Source organism: Leguminivora glycinivorella, chromosome 24 (assembly GCF_023078275.1).
Source record: "Leguminivora glycinivorella isolate SPB_JAAS2020 chromosome 24, LegGlyc_1.1, whole genome shotgun sequence".
NCBI classification, from domain to species: domain Eukaryota; kingdom Metazoa; phylum Arthropoda; class Insecta; order Lepidoptera; family Tortricidae; genus Leguminivora; species Leguminivora glycinivorella.
The window spans coordinates 1,418,763-1,435,306 of NC_062994.1; the positions used below are offsets into that span (position 1 = coordinate 1,418,763).

The 16,544-nt window shown below is 39.7% G+C and overlaps 1 protein-coding gene across 1 annotated transcript; it reads left to right on the forward strand.

The window, feature by feature from the left end:
• Positions 1-15,141: 15,141 nt before the first annotated feature.
• On the forward strand, positions 15,142-16,131 carry LOC125238961. The gene has a single exon (XM_048146461.1). It carries the CDS (start codon positions 15,142-15,144, stop codon positions 16,129-16,131), a length of 990 nt encoding a protein of 329 aa, XP_048002418.1.
• The last annotated feature ends 413 nt before the right edge of the window (positions 16,132-16,544 follow it).

Consider the following 16,544-nt stretch of genomic DNA (forward strand, 5'->3'; position numbering starts at 1 on the left):
GTTACTAGAATGATTTTTATTGAGATGCTATCACAATTATCATCCTCCTTGCGTTATCCCGGCATCGGCATTCGCCACGGCTCATGGGAGCCTGGGGTCCGCTTTGGAAACTACTACCAAGATTTGGCGTAGGCACTAGTTTTATGAAAGCGACTGCCAGCTGACCTTCCAACCCGAAGGGTAACTAGGCCTTATTATAATTTAATTATAATATTATAATTTGTTGCAAAACAAATTCACCACAGTACTGGTACCGGTACCATTGTCTATAATAGACATGTCCCATTCCCATCCCTACTGCTAATCATAAAGGCGCGCCATTATTTGAAACGACCAATGGCAGCACCGTGCGCGCCCGCCTCACCCCGCAAGGATTGGTGATTTGCGTCTCGAACAATATCGCTTGCATTTGGCTTCTAGTGGGGTGTTCTGTGATCTTGATATAATAACATCTTCTTTACTGTAGCCTGGAATGTTTTCTATCCGTGGTGCCCACAATCGAATATTTTGGACATTATGAGGTTGTTCTGTCACCCTACAATTTTGTAACTCTTAAAAAAAATGAGGGTAGGCTGCGTCTCAGACACAGCCGCGATGGTTATCGTGAAACGTTGAATACTTCCATATCGATAAGGTTTGATTTCGTATGCGTCGTATCGCCGTCGCGCGACCATCGCGCGACCGTCGCCCACGCAAGTCACGGCGTTAGTCCCGTTGAAGTTCCTTCTGAAGTTTGTGATTGGAAATCTTGATAGTTTCAATCAACAAATTATATTCGTTGCTGTACAGTGTACCTATATGAAGGTTTCAATCCACTATTCTGTTGTTCCTTTGCTGACTGTACCTCCATCCGGTGACAACAAATTGCGTTTGGAGCACTCTGCGTCAGTCAGCGCGGCCGCCACTCACACCGACACGAGTAGTGTGACTACCGTGAGAGCCTAGCCAAAGCACATCTCGGACACTAGCGATCAAATATATTAAAGACGCGTTCCTAGCACACAGTCTAAGCTCGTGCAAATAAGTGAACGCGTACTATGGTTGTATGAGTGAAATATGACACGTTGACTGTTCGCGTTTTTGACAGGCGGTAACTGTGAGGTAGCCGAGAGCGGGTGGGCGGCACTTTCGGCGGGGAGCGGGAGTGGCCATACTGTACGATAGTACTCTTTATTATATGTACCATCCCACCGAACAGGTTACAATATGTCCTATTCCTTTTCTGTTCAGGCAGCTCGGCTTTGGAATAGTCTCCCTGTCAAAATTATGCAGTGTCCGAGCAGGTTTACTTTTAAAAAAGCTCTAAATGAGTATTTTGCTGGCAGGTGATGAAAGTTGTTGTTGCCATTGATTCGTGAGTTTCATCTGATTTCATATTATGTATAATTATGTATTTTACATGTATTTGTATTAATATTATGTATGTATTTTGTGTATGTTTATATATTATGTATTATTTATGGTTGTATGTATTGTGTCCTAAAAGTACCAAATTATCTTGTTTTAATCACGTTTTGCACCGCCTACAACTTTTCTGCTTTGCCCAATGGTTGACTGGTAGAGAATGCCTTACGGCATTAAGTTCGCCTTTTGTACGCTGTTTTATTTTGTGCAATAAAGATTAAATAAATAAAAGATTAAATAAATAAATACTACCGTGAGAGCCTAGCCAAAGTCTGTCGCCAAAGGTCTGTGGCGAAAGATATGCAACCGGCTGCTGTCGCTCCAAAACGGAAGAGCAATAAGAAAGATAAACTTGACTATGCATGCCCGCTGAAGTACATGCGCGGATCCAGGGGGGGGTCATGGGGGCCATGACCCCCCTGGAGCCAAAGTTGGCCATACAAATAGACCACGTGACCCCCCCCTGGGGCCCCGGGCCTTTACCACGTGACCCCCCCGGGCACGAAGCTGATGGATCCGCGCTTACTGAAGTACTTTCGTTTCGCTCGTATAGGGTGTGACTAACCGAAGCGCTGATAGCCTAGCGGTAAGTACGTGCGACTTTCGTTCCGGAGGTCGCGGGTTCGAACCCCGGCTCGCACCAATGAGTTTTACGGAATTTATGTGCGAAATATCATTTGATATTTGCCAGTGGCTTTTCGGTGAAGGAAAACATCGTGAGGAAACCGTACTAACTCCAATAAGGCCTAGTTACCCTTCGGGTTAGAAGGTCAGATGGCAGCCACTTTCGTAAAAACTAGTGCCTACGCCAAATCTTGGGATTAGTTGTCAAAGCGGACTCCAGGCTCCCATGAGCCGTGGTGAATGCCGGGATAACGCAAGGAGGATGATGATGAGGGTGTGGCTAACTCCAGGCCTGAATCGAACGTTCCCATTTTCTCTTAAGGTCAGTGTGGGGAAGACCGTCCACCCGGAAAGACCGTCTATTGACTATAACTTTTTTGTTTATATATCTACGCCTCTCACATCTCTGGAGGTATAGCAGTTTTTCATCCTTAATCCATTGGTCTTCAATACATATCCCTAGGACGAACACTAGTTAACAATAAACTTGTTTCTCGTATCGAACTCGAACATCAAGTTCAACATGGTTCCGCAAAAAAATAAAATAAAATAGAAGCAGTCGGAATAAAGACTGTATCGTTAAGTATGAAGACAACTTTGAGTAGCCGTATTTATTTGCTATTATATTTTTTTCTTATAACAAGCCATGGGCTTAATAAGGCACATAATAAGGTACACATTTTGTCCTAGAAACTCGACGTAAAGCATATGGTTTAGACAGTATTGACTTAATCCTCCCGAGTACCAATTACGATTCCGGACAAATGCTACTAGAAAATTCACAAAGTGCGTAAAAGACGATACGATTGCGAAAAAAAATTGTATGGTGCGAACCTCAACGACACATGATCCACAAAGCAGAATATCTGGACATAGTCTTAGCCACTGTTATTTAAAAAAAATATAGTTCAGGATCTGTGTATGGCGGCCATTTAGAGAATGTGGCATGGTGCTTACTCTAACTCCGACTTTGATGTCGAATTTGACTATCATACATTGTTTATATCGATCTGGTTTAAGCACTGTTCAAACACCATGAATGTCAATTAGACTTTGGCCTATGGCTAATTTTTTATCTGTTTCTCTCATCCTGCTAGCATCAAAAATTTACGGCAATCCGGAACGTTGCTCAAAATTGCGTTTTTTTAAATTATATAAATTCGCCGCATTTATTCTACAAGTACCCAATTGGAAAAACCATGGAGACGACTCTTAAAGAATATATTTTGGCAGCATATTAACCTTTGTTTGTTGAAATCGTACAAAGAGTCATTGAAATATTCTCAAATTAAGCCAGATAGGGGTTGTCCGAAATTTATTTGCTAGACCTTAATGAAAGTACCATAAAGTCCCTAAAATAAAAAAAATATCAGACCTTCTTATATCAAATAGTACTTACCAATACCTTAAGATCATACTCTCGGAACATAATAATACAAAATTATGCACATGTCAACATTTAGACGAGGTTTGTTTTGTCCTTATACTTAACGATACAGTCCTTATTTGTATATCATGTATGTAACGCAGTCATTTAATAACCGTTATTTCTGACTAGTACTATTATTCTACTCAAAACGCGCTCAATTTCTAGTTTTATGTTCTGAAATATGTAACTTAGAAATTGTGCCTAGTCAGAAAGTCCGGCATAAAAGAGAAAGGTAAGACCGGCATATGATAAACAAGGAGTTGCCAACCTTTTTTAGGCTTTATTGGAAATAAGTCGAGTCTAAACAATATCAATATATATGTACGTTTTTGGCTTATGATAGTTGTACCGTTTTTGATTTTAACTTCGAAATACAGTTTTGATAATAATTTGTATGGTGTCACTAAAATCATTCGAAAGTATTAAGTAAAAATAAAATATATGTGACATGGTTGTGAAGAATGATAAGAGGTGAACAGAAGTAAGCCTACACTGCATTATTCATCATCATATTTAAGTTGGTAGAATTATCGTAAGCTCTAACCGTTTTTTATTATTTTTGTTTAAGTATATTTAGATTGTGCAACATGCGGTGACAAATAGAATCGTCCCACGATAAGTTTGCAACGATTTTCACACCCTCGCCAGTGCAGATGTTATTTTAAACGTCAAACTTTGATGAAATTATGACGTTTACTTAACCCTTGCAGAGGCGGGGCTATTAAAATCTATGCAGACTTATCGTGGGACGATTCTATTTCAAAAGAGAGTAGGGTTTCAAGTTGGTTATTATTTTTATAATCAGCATTACCCAACAGGGACCGTATGGGTACCCTTTAAAACGGTTTTGACACTTTTGACCGACTATTTTACGGCTACCCGACCGTTAATTGACATTGCTGGCTGTCACTTTGAAAAGTCGTCATGGGTGTCGTCAATAGATTTTCGGGGGTGGTAGCTCAGGTAGGTGGTAACTCTGGTAGTAACTATAGAAAAACCAAGCATTGCTAAGAAATGTTACCAAACCAATTCACGACATCTTAATATCCTATTACCTTTTCTCACAGATCAATACAACAAGATGGCCCTTACAGGGCGACTCGCGGTCACCAAACATACGACAAATCAGGTTTATAAAAGTTTGAACGCGTGCGACACCGATCAGTAGCGCCCAAGTATACGACCCGCTAACAGTGTCCGTGTCCGCCCGGGAAAAAATCTTAAATAATCAATTTTGGTTGCAAACAATGGTCTCTTACAGCATAAAGTGGTGTGGCAAGTCTTCTAACACTTCTACATGTAAAAAAGATGGAACAACATTCCACAGTTAAGTCAAATTAATTATTTTGTTGAATATTGTTTATTGTCCGCGGAGTTCATTTATACTGGTCAATATGGTTGTGCTGAGCGGCGCCGAGGCGCGTCCATCCCTCTTTACCGAGTTAAAAATGTGATATGCTATCCCTTTCACGTAAACGACTAGGCATGGGGCCATGTTAGTTTATGTCTGTTGCGGGAACTTCGTACTGCCGTTCGTACCATGTGCTACCATTTTATGAAATATAAAAGAAAGCAGATTTGTAATAGTGAATAATTATCTAGAATCTGTAGAGTCTGTAGTGGTATTTAGTTCATTGATTAGTTTAGAATATTTAGTTGGTTATTTAACTTAGTAAACGTAAGTAAAAATGCACAGTTTAGTTATTAGTTACTAGAATGATTTTTATTGAGATGCTATCACAATTATCATCCTCCTTGCGTTATCCCGGCATCGGCATTCGCCACGGCTCATGGGAGCCTGGGGTCCGCTTTGGAAACTACTACCAAGATTTGGCGTAGGCACTAGTTTTATGAAAGCGACTGCCAGCTGACCTTCCAACCCGAAGGGTAACTAGGCCTTATTATAATTTAATTATAATATTATAATTTGTTGCAAAACAAATTCACCACAGTACTGGTACCGGTACCATTGTCTATAATAGACATGTCCCATTCCCATCCCTACTGCTAATCATAAAGGCGCGCCATTATTTGAAACGACCAATGGCAGCACCGTGCGCGCCCGCCTCACCCCGCAAGGATTGGTGATTTGCGTCTCGAACAATATCGCTTGCATTTGGCTTCTAGTGGGGTGTTCTGTGCCTTTTCTTAATAAAAAAAGTTTCAAAAACAGATAAGTAGTTGGATTTATATGAGTCTGTAATATCGTGACTAAATTGTATCGCAGGTGTTCGTTGTAAAAACAGTATTATGCAATATCTGGACCTGAAAAGAAAGTTATGAACCCCATCTACGGGACTTATGCCGGTCTTGCCTTATAAATAGAAAAATGCTTATATGTTCAAATTTTTTACATTATTTTATTAATTATCTAGCACATTCTGCCCTGTTATTACGTAAAATAACAATGATCATGATTTTGGAACCTAGTCTTATATGAAATTACGCGACAACAAGCACTAGACGGTCTTTCTGTACTCATCGCGGGAGGACGGTCAACCCGCCGAGCCTTATAAAATGTGATTTTTATGACTTAAAAGTACCTTATTTCACCAAAATATTATAAAAGCTTTGTAAAATATAATATTTGCTATCTCATAGGACCATGCGCATTACGCCGGACTACATTAATTATAGAGTTTTATCCACTCAAACTTTATTTCAAATAAACTATGCCGGTCTTGCCCGCACTGACCTTATAATATTTTTATATTAAATGTTTCTACAAGAAAGGATTGCTGATTAAGTCTTCTCTCTCTCTTTCTCTCTCTCTTTACACGAGAGCGACTATCTTTTGTTCACTTCTATCAGCGATAGCTCATCGCTTACTCGTTTTAATGGGACCAGTGACTAAGTCGCGGCGTTTTCTCGCTTCTCGACTGTCGCGGAAACATTTCTATTTAGTAGAAGAATAGAATAGAATAGAAAACGTTTATTTGGTGAAAATATACAAGTAAAACAACAATAGCCTTAATCTATATACATCTTAAACTAAAGTCACCAAAAAGGATGCCACTCAGCATATGCCAATGGCTAATTGGTATTAGCCACGGCGCTGGTTTTCAGGGCAACCAAGAATTTCAATATTTTTAAAATCAACATATGGTGGACGGGGTCGCAATAAATACAATTATAACAGTCCACTTACTCATACATTTAAAAGTAGTATCTACGCAGATTTAATATGCAGTAGTAGAGCAGGCAACATAACTATTTAAAAACAGAAAAAAATGAAATGAAAGATGAATTGATCTATTAAATTAATTTTATTTTAGTCGTGGACGGTGTGATAGACAGCCTCCGGCGTGTAAAATACACATACGCCATACATTGTGCTCCCTTCCTGTGTTTCTGCATTTTGCATTTGAAAAGTTTAGATCCGATTTTCACGGCGACGTGATAAAGGAAATGTTACATTTCTATTTCCAACATTGTCATGCATTTGCATTGTTTAGCTTTTATTTTTGACATAAAAAAAAATAGTACATTACGATACAAGTGCAAAAATAGTTATTTGTTATACAAGGGGGCAAAGTTGTATTTTAACGCCGAGTGTGGAATTGAAAAACGAGCAAGTGAAAGGATTCTATAGTTGAACCACGAGCGAAGCGAGTGGTTAGAGAATAGAATCCTGAACTTGCGAGTTTTTTAACACACGAGAAGTAAAATACATTTGCACCCGAGTGTCCCACTGAGCATGAAACTTACAATAACTTGCAGTAAGTTTACATACCTCACATTTGTAAGTTTAGAATGTAAGGTCGGAGAAATATGACAACAACATTCAACTTATTGGTAATTTGAAACTTTCAGAAAATTAGTAGTGCTATATTATTGTAACATGACAAATGAAAACTAATATTATAATATTGCAAGGATATTTTGATTACAAGTTATTTAAATGTTCATTTATTACATTGCTGCAACAAGGTATTAGCTATATTACATATGCAACGTTACAGCAACATTAACTTTTAAACATCAAGTTTTCAATGTTACTTCAATGTCTAAACTTAAAGTTTCCCAAATGTTCAAAATCAATATTACTGCAACTGACCACTTGAAATATTGGTTTTATGCAGTTGCTGCAATATCACAAATTAAGATTTACTTCAATAAAACCTTTTGATATAACCGGTATATTTATTTTGTAACATTACAGGTAATTATAAATACAATGTCACAGCAATTGTTTTTTTTAAGAATTAATTTCTCAATGTTGCAATTTCCACAGTTTTATCAGAATTTACTTTAAAATTATATAAAAACCGCCAAGTTCATCTAATTCAGCCCAAAAGACATACAAAAGAAGATTTCCCAGTATAAGTACATCTCCACAGTCCACACCATTTCATTCAAAATTACAGGCCTTTTCTCATTGAAAACTCACCCCTGTTTGTATGGTGATAAGGTTGAATGGAAAGAATTGAACCCCTAAATAAGACCCTCCAATTGAATGGGCAAACATAATGTTTGGAAATGCAAGTCACCACCTCAATTTGTTGTAGAGTAAAACAGCTAGAGCATTTGTAAAAAAACCCCTATAAGTAACTGAAACCATAAAACGGCAGTGATAAAATTAAATCGTCTATTATGGAAAATAAATATTACTATTTCTCAGTTTCATTACATACTTAACGAAATGTAGCGAAAATGAAAAAAAAGTGAGATTTTTTTGTCATATAATATACATTATTTCCCTCAAACGTGTAATAAATGTATCTAAAACTCTATCAATTTTTTTAATATTTGGAGTAAAAACAATCGCCTCTAAACTTGACATATTTATTTGGTTTTTAATACTACGCGAAGGGTTTACGAACCTAATCGTTAAAAACTAATGGACATCAACTTGTTTAGCAATTTGACAGGCGCTCACGCATTGTTCGATTAATAGGTAAGTTATAGACTAGGCGCATAAGCATGGTCGCGCGATGAATTATAAAAAATCAGGCAGTCCCAGTCGCACTTACAGATAGTGCGATAGGGAGACGGCCTGGGGCCCGTTTCTCGAAAGGTACAAGCCTTGTATTACAAGTGTGTTTCCATGACAACCCATACGATTTGACAGTTCGCGCACTTGTAATACAAGGCTTGTACCTTTCGAGAAACGGGCCCCTGATGCTATAACATTTATCGCGCAACGATGCTTGCCTGCCTGATTACGCCGTGGCTTGCGTGGGCGACGGTCGCGCGATGGTCGCGCGACGGCGATGCGACGCATACGAAATCAAACCTTATCGATATGAAAGTATGAGACGCGACGGCGACGGTCGCGCGACCGTCGCCCACGCAAGACACGGCGTTAGCGTTTTTATCACCGACTGACCCCGCTGCCCAAAAACTATCTGTATTAACACCATTCAAACCCTGTAGCGAAATTGATGCGCTGTCCGATTTTGTATGGAAAGCGATTTCGGATCGCCGCGTGAGTCGAGGGGGGAAAGGGGGACCAGGAGGGCACAGGGGGAGGTGTTGTACTGACGTGGCAGTTATTATATTCAAAGTTTGGCGTTTAACAAGTTTTTTGTCAACCATTTTGATTTTGTTGGTGGTTGTACTTTTTGCACGGTTATAAAGTGGGGATAAACCGAGCATTCTCACGCGTGAGAGGCCTGTGCCCAGCAGTGGGATGTATGAATCATTTGTTTTAGCTTTTAGCTTTTATTTAACTTGCCTTTTTAGTATGTTAGTTTGGGTCAAAACGTAGAAGCTAAATTTGACCCACTTTCCGGCTTCCGATTGAGCTGAAATTTTGCATATATATGTGAATCACGTGACAATTTAATATTATATGGTATCATGTAGCTGATCTGATGATGGAGCAGACAGGTGGTCATATGAACTCTGACATGAAACGTCGTATCCCCATCGAGTAAGGGGTTTTTAGAAACGTCTCGGAGAGCAGTAGAAGACTGTTGAAAGAAAGGTACAGTCGGCGATAAAAGCTTGTGCCAAAATGTTTTTTTTTTTTTGCAAAAAACTTATTTATTATAATAGGTGTCAAACTGTCATAGGATTTTAAACAGCCAATGTTTTTGAAGGTTTGTAGGTTAAGTTTGTATTGTTGCCGTTTGATGTTTTCTAGTTTTAAGTTATTGTAATACTAGCTTTTGCTCGCGGCTTCGCCACGTTAGAAAGATGCAAAAAGTAGCCTATGTCACTGTCCATCCCTTCAACTGCCTCCTTATAAAAAAATCATGTCTTTTCGTCGCTCCGTTTTGCCTTCAAAGACGGACAAACTTCAGACACACACACTTTCCCATATATAATATCAGGTTCTATGGATTACTCTAAATATTGATACAGCTATCTACTTAGCGTGTTTGAAATGAACTCAGTAACATCCACTGAGTTGTCTGTCTTTAATCGCAGCTTGCAGCTTTCGGGCGTAAATTTTTGTAAGTTGAAGTCAACAAAAACATTAAAAATTACGTTACGTGATATTTAATTGCAACAACACAAAAATTATGATTTATGAACACTTAAGGGCCTGAGACATATTTAAAATCACAGGCAAGTAACAACTTCAGTACAAAATCTGACGCGCTTGGGCCCTACACAAATACACCTTTTTTTTTGTTTTCCGTTAAATTCGACATGTCGTTAGGTTCGTTAAAATCAGGAACCACCCTGTATATCACTTTTAATTAAATTCGCAAAAAAATTTTTTTCATCGTTTTCATACATAATAAATGAATTAATTAGTCTAGAGACCTTTAAGAATAATATTCAAGTTAGTGTCAAGTGATTGACGGCACATGTCAAAACAAATAACATTGGGAAGTGGTAAAGGCTGTCACACACGTAATCAGTAATTATTTTTATTTTTTTAATAACTCGATAACCGTAAGAGTTAAGACGCTAGTTTCTTAATAAAATTAATTGTATTTAGTCTAAAGAATCATCCCTTAAAGTTAACGGAATTCAATAAAAACCAGGGTGTATATATGAACTTGTTTCTTCTATCTAAATCTAGTACTGCGATGCCGACTGTGCCGGGAAATATGACTCATGGATGTACATAAAATGTTTTAATTTAGGTATTTCCGTGTAAGTACGAAAGTAAAATGGCGGCGTGCGTGAGGGGAGAATCGCTAACGAAGATGCGTTTCCATTGTCTCGTTTTAGGCACGTCGCTATTTGCATAACCATAAAATTAAAATTTTGAAAAAACTCCCGACCGCGACATAGTAGACCGATTTTCATGAAACATGGCTAAGAACACTCCCGACTAATTCAGCTTTTAGACCAAAAAAAACTAAATCTAAATCGGTTCATCCGCTCGGGAGCTACGATGCCACACACAGACACCGACGCAAATACGACGGGGCTCACGGGGTATTTGCAAGTTTGACTTGTCTGTCTTCTGTCTGCGTGTGTGTCTGTCTGTGGCATCGTAGCTCCCGAACGGATGGACCGATTTAGATTTAGTTTTTTTTTCTTTGAAAGCACAATTAGTCGGGAATGTTCTTAGCCATGTTTCATGAAAATCGGTGCACTATGTCACACCTCGGACACTGGCGATCAAATATATGAAAGAGGCGCGTTCCTAGCACAGTCTAAGCTCGTGTAGGTGAACGCGTACTATGTATGAGTGAAATATGACAGGTCGACTGTTCGCGTTTTTGACAGGCGGTAACTGTGAGGTAACCGAGAGGGTGGGCTGCACTTTCAGCGGGGAGCGCCATACTGTACGATAGTACCCTTTATTATAATGTGTCGGGGATTTTTTCAAAATTTAAATTTTGTGGTTAGGTTTTTTACTACAATACAATACAATACAATACAATACTCTTTACTGCACACCTCAATACACGAAACAACATAGCAAGTATAAACAACAACTTAAGAGGTAAAACAAGATTAGAGGCGGTCTTATCGCTAAAGAGCGATCTCTTCCAGACAACCTAGGTAGTGGAGAATAATAAATTTAACCTTGTAAGTACGTGTACTAAATGTAGACTTAGAGGAAATCTAGCACAAACACTACTACACACAACAAAACAAACAAAAACAACAAATTTATACAAAAAACGCGTACGTTACTAAAAGCGGATGGTGCAATGGAAACGTAACAAGTTCTTGAAAAGTGCGTAGAGTCCGCGAGTGTGCGTTCCTTTCACAGTCCAGTGACTTCATATATATCTACACAGCCATATAAAGTACCTATGTAAAACATTAACAACCGTACTTACTCATGGTATTTAAAGTCACATACAGGTCGAACGCTATTAATTAACATTATTTTTACCTTTTTTGGGAAAAAAGGTAAAAATAATGTTAATTAATCGCGTTCGACCTGTATGTGACTTTAAATATGTGTACAAAGCGCGAAAACTTAAAGTGTTACTCACGGTTTCAACATAAGAATTAAAATAAAAAAAAAAAATTCCGACCGCGACATAGTAGACCGATTTTCATGAAACATGGCTAAGAACACTCCCGACTAACTCAGTTTTCAGACAAAAAAAACTAAATCTAAATCGGTTCATCCGTTCGCGAGCTACGATGCCACAGACAGACACACACACAGACAGACAGACAAACAGACAGACAGACATACACCCCTTCGTTTTTGCGTCGGGGGTTAAAAACGCGTACGTTACTAAAAGCGGATGGTGCAATGGAAACGTAACAAGTTCTTGAAAAGTGCGTAGAGTCCGCGAGTGTGCGTTCCTTTCACAGTCCAGTGACTTCATATATATCTACACAGCCATATAGAGTACCTATGTAAAACATTAACAACCGTACTTACTCACGGTTTCAACATATTTAAGAATTAAAATTAAAAAAAAAATTCCGACCGCGACATAGTAGACCGATTTTCATGAAACATGGTTAAGAATGCTGGATGTGTGCGAATTTATCCATGCCTTCCCTCAATTCCCAACCGCCTTAGCGTGGCGTTATAGCAAACATGTACCCGTAAGAATAGATCTTAACAGGCACTGGAGTCTCAATTTACATTGAGAATTCGCCAGTAACAATGTGCTAACTGCTAACCCATACCAGGCCAGCAGGCCTCCGTGGCGCAGTTGGAAGCGCGATGGCCCCGGCAAGGCGAAAGGTCGCAGGTTCGAGTCCTGCCGGAGGTGTGAATTTTTCCTTTTTTTCTTTAATTTAACATACATACATACATACAATCACGCCTGTATCCCATAAGGGGGTAGGCAGAACACATGAAACTACTAAAGCTTCAGTGCCACTTTTGGCACTTAAATTCTTTAATTTAAAAATATGTAATATCGCTCGCAGACGTTTCTGCATGATAAAAAACAAATCATCATCCTCCTTGCGTTATCCCGGCATTTGCCACGGCTCATGGAAGCCTGGGGTCCGCTTTGACAACTAATCCCAAGATTTGGCGTAGGCACTAGTTTTACGAAAGCGACTGCCATCTGACCTTCCAACCCGAAGGGTAACTAGGCCTTATTGGAATTAGTTCGGTTTCCTCACAATGTTTTCCTTCACCGAAAAACGACTGGCAAATATCAAATGACATTTCGCACATATGTGAAAAACTCATTGGTGCGAGCCGGGGTTCGAACCCGCGACCTCCAGAACGAAAGTCGCACGCACTTACCGCTAGGCTACCAGCGCATGATAAAAAACAAATATAGTTCCCAAATTGAAAGGGGGGGGGGCCCTTTCCATTTTAGCATTTTCGCTCCTGTAGCGTCTTAAAAGAGGTCCGTGAGGTCGGTATCGTATCGCTGTGACATCTTAGTAGCATTTTTCGAATAGGCACGAGTGAACCCTCCCAGCTACCCTCACGTATACATACATACATACACACACGCGTGTGTATACATATATATGGCGGACGCGTGAATTTTCACGCCCCAGCTCTGGCTCGCTTTTTTTTTAATTACAACCCCACTGCGCTATTGTACTCTAGTGGGGATCTAGCATTAGGGTTGGCAATGTTGATTAGAAATAGTACATTATACGATACAAGTGCGTAAAAAAGGAAGTTCGAAACGAGTGGCGATAAATCTAAACAGGACCGAATGGAGTGTTTTAAATCGACACGAGTTACGAATTTCCTTTCCGCACGTGTATCGTACTACGTTTTTCAGTACAGATGGCCCTCCGAAGTTTCGACCTGACATAATTATAATGAACCACTTCTCGCACTAGTGCGTAAAAAAAGCACCATCTTATACGTTTGTTCAATTCTGACTTCACCAATCCCGGTCAATATAACCTATATCCCGGTCAATATAAGTCTAATGAAAATAACCGCGAAACATTCAAAACTCTTAATTATTTGGTGCTTTATTCGTGCACTGCACAAAATATTGTCTTTGATATTTGATTCAATTTGTAAAATTTTCAGATAATGAAACAATTTTATAATAACCTAACCACAAAATTAAAATTTTGAAAAAACCCCCGACCGCGACATAGTGGACCGATTTTCATGAAACATGGCTAATAAGAACACTCCCGACTAACTCAGCTTTCAGACAAAAAAAAACTTAATCGAAATCGGTTCATCCGTTCGGCAGCTACGATGCCACAGACAGATACACACACAAACCGACAGACAAACAGACAGACAGACAGACGGACAGACGGACAGACAGACAGACAGACACGTCAAACTTATAACACCCCTTCGTTTTTGCGTCGGGGGTTAAAAATGTGAGTTGTGGCAACCCTGAGCGGTGCGTTATCGAACCGAGGGCCGTCAAAGAGCTCCACTACCACGGTAATATAAAAATACACGTACAGCCCTATTCATAATCAAGGAAAGGAATATAAAAATAAAATAAATATAATAGGACTTACACAGCTTGACCGAGTCTCACGATGAGCTCAAGAGGGCTTGTGTTGTGGGTACTCAGACGATGATATATATAATACTAGATTTTGCCCGCGGCTTTTCTCGCGTCAGAAAGAGACAAAAGGTAGCCTATGTTACTCTCCACTTCAATTCGTCGCTCCGTTTTGCCGTAAAAGACGGACAAACAAACAGACACACACACTTTCCCATTTATAATATTAATATGGATTCAAATACTTATATACATAGAAGACATTCATGACTCAGGAACAAATATCTATGGAGGAGATAATAGAGGAGAGAGCGAGCGCGCTCGCGAGATAACATCATTTTTCTGCGCTCCCGTGTATTTTTAATTACAAAAATTGAAAAACGCCTAGTTCTCCATAGTGACTTATACCAACGTACACTAGAATCAATTATCTAAAAAACTGTGAAATCAGATTTTAAATTCAAGCAGTGACTTAACAGCAATCAGTGTGTGAAGTGATCGTAAAATATATTTTTTTGTACAATCATTCCGTGTCGCTCACCGGCCACCGTTGCTGCCGGGCCGTGCGTTCAAGGTCGCCCGGTTTGCAAGTGCAAACGGAGCGGTGCGTTATCAGCTGTACACAAGGACACGCTTCAATATTCATCTAAAATGAATTGCCTCGCTTGCCAGGAACCCGTTGAGGGCGATGAGCTGTTGCAATGCACGCACTGTAATGGTGCTTATCACTTTAATAAATGTCTAGGAATACCGGTAGAATACTACCACACAATTATACGCGATGTGAACAGAAATTGGAGCTGTTTTTCATGCAAAAACATCACAAAGCGGCAAAGAGGAGATAACACGCCGATTCGCAGACACTACGAGAGCTCGCCGCCGGGTGCCGCAGACGCCGATATGTCTATCTGCGACGAGCCGCAGCGTGACTACAGCTCGAGCGACGTCAGCGGGGAGGCCTTCGGCATGCGCAAGGGCGTCACAACAGATTTGAACATCGAAGCGTTGGGAAGGTTACTCGACTCAAAACTAGTGGACGTCAAACGTGATCTACATAGGATAGAAAATAAGTTAAGTACCACCAAGCAAGATATTTTTAATGAAATAAATAAGGAATTCAACCGGGTCATAGACACCCTTAAAGTCGAATTTACACAAACAACAGACCTTTTAAGCGACCAAATAAAAGACCTCCAGGTCGAACTGTCTACAGTCAACAAAAAAATGCAGAATCTCGAAGAAGAAAACTGTCGCCTAAGCGCAGAACTTACAGCTGTAAAAACTAACCCTACTACTATACACAACATAACGAAATTGGAAGATATAGTCGATCAAATGCGTTTAGAACTAAATGATAGAGACCAGGCTCTGTTGCAGAACGATGTGGAAATAACAGGCGTTCCGGAACAGCCAGGGGAATCACCTTTACACATAACGAAAGCGATTTCATTGAAACTTGGCATGGAATTGGAGGAAAGAGATGTTATCAGTGTAGACCGAGTGGGGCAGGTTCGGACGACAAGCAGCGCGGACGGCACAAGGTCACGCCCCCGCCCTTTGGCTGTGCGGCTCTCGCGGCGTACACTACGAGATGATATGCTACGGAACGCGCGAGTGCGCCGGGATCTCGACACCAGGGACATTGGACTTGCTGAGCACACCCCTAGCCGGATATTCATAAACGAAAGGCTTACTAAAATTAACCGGCAATTATTCTGGAAGGCCCGGCAAGCTGCCAATGCGACCGGCTGGAAGTTTGTATGGACCAGGGAGGGGCGCATATACGCAAAACAAACAGACAGTTTCGACAGCAAAAGGCTACGAATTCACGATGAAAAGGAAGTTGAACGGGTTTTTGGCACGGATAGAACATCGACTAATAATAAGTAATTATGCGAGTTATGTAAGTTTAGCATATTTACCCCTAGTTTTTAAGTTATATATGAATGAAGTAGAGCTTAAAAATATGCTGTTAAATAATTGTAATATGTCTTACGTTATTCGCACCCTAAATATAATACGTATTAATTATTACACATTCGCAAAAATTACAAAGGGCGCTGGTTGTTCTGTTGTTTATATATTTGAATACAAATACAGTTCGCAGCCATATCATATCATATCATTGCCGGTTCGGCTTCCATTGTATAACCAGGAAAAAATCAGTATAATTTGTCACTTGCGCTCCAGTTCTTTTGAACCATATATGTGTTGGGCTATTTTATTCGCTTATTCTTATTATTACTGTAAAGTTGTTTCTGAATTGTATAGTGTAAACTTGAAATTGCACATAAAAAAACACC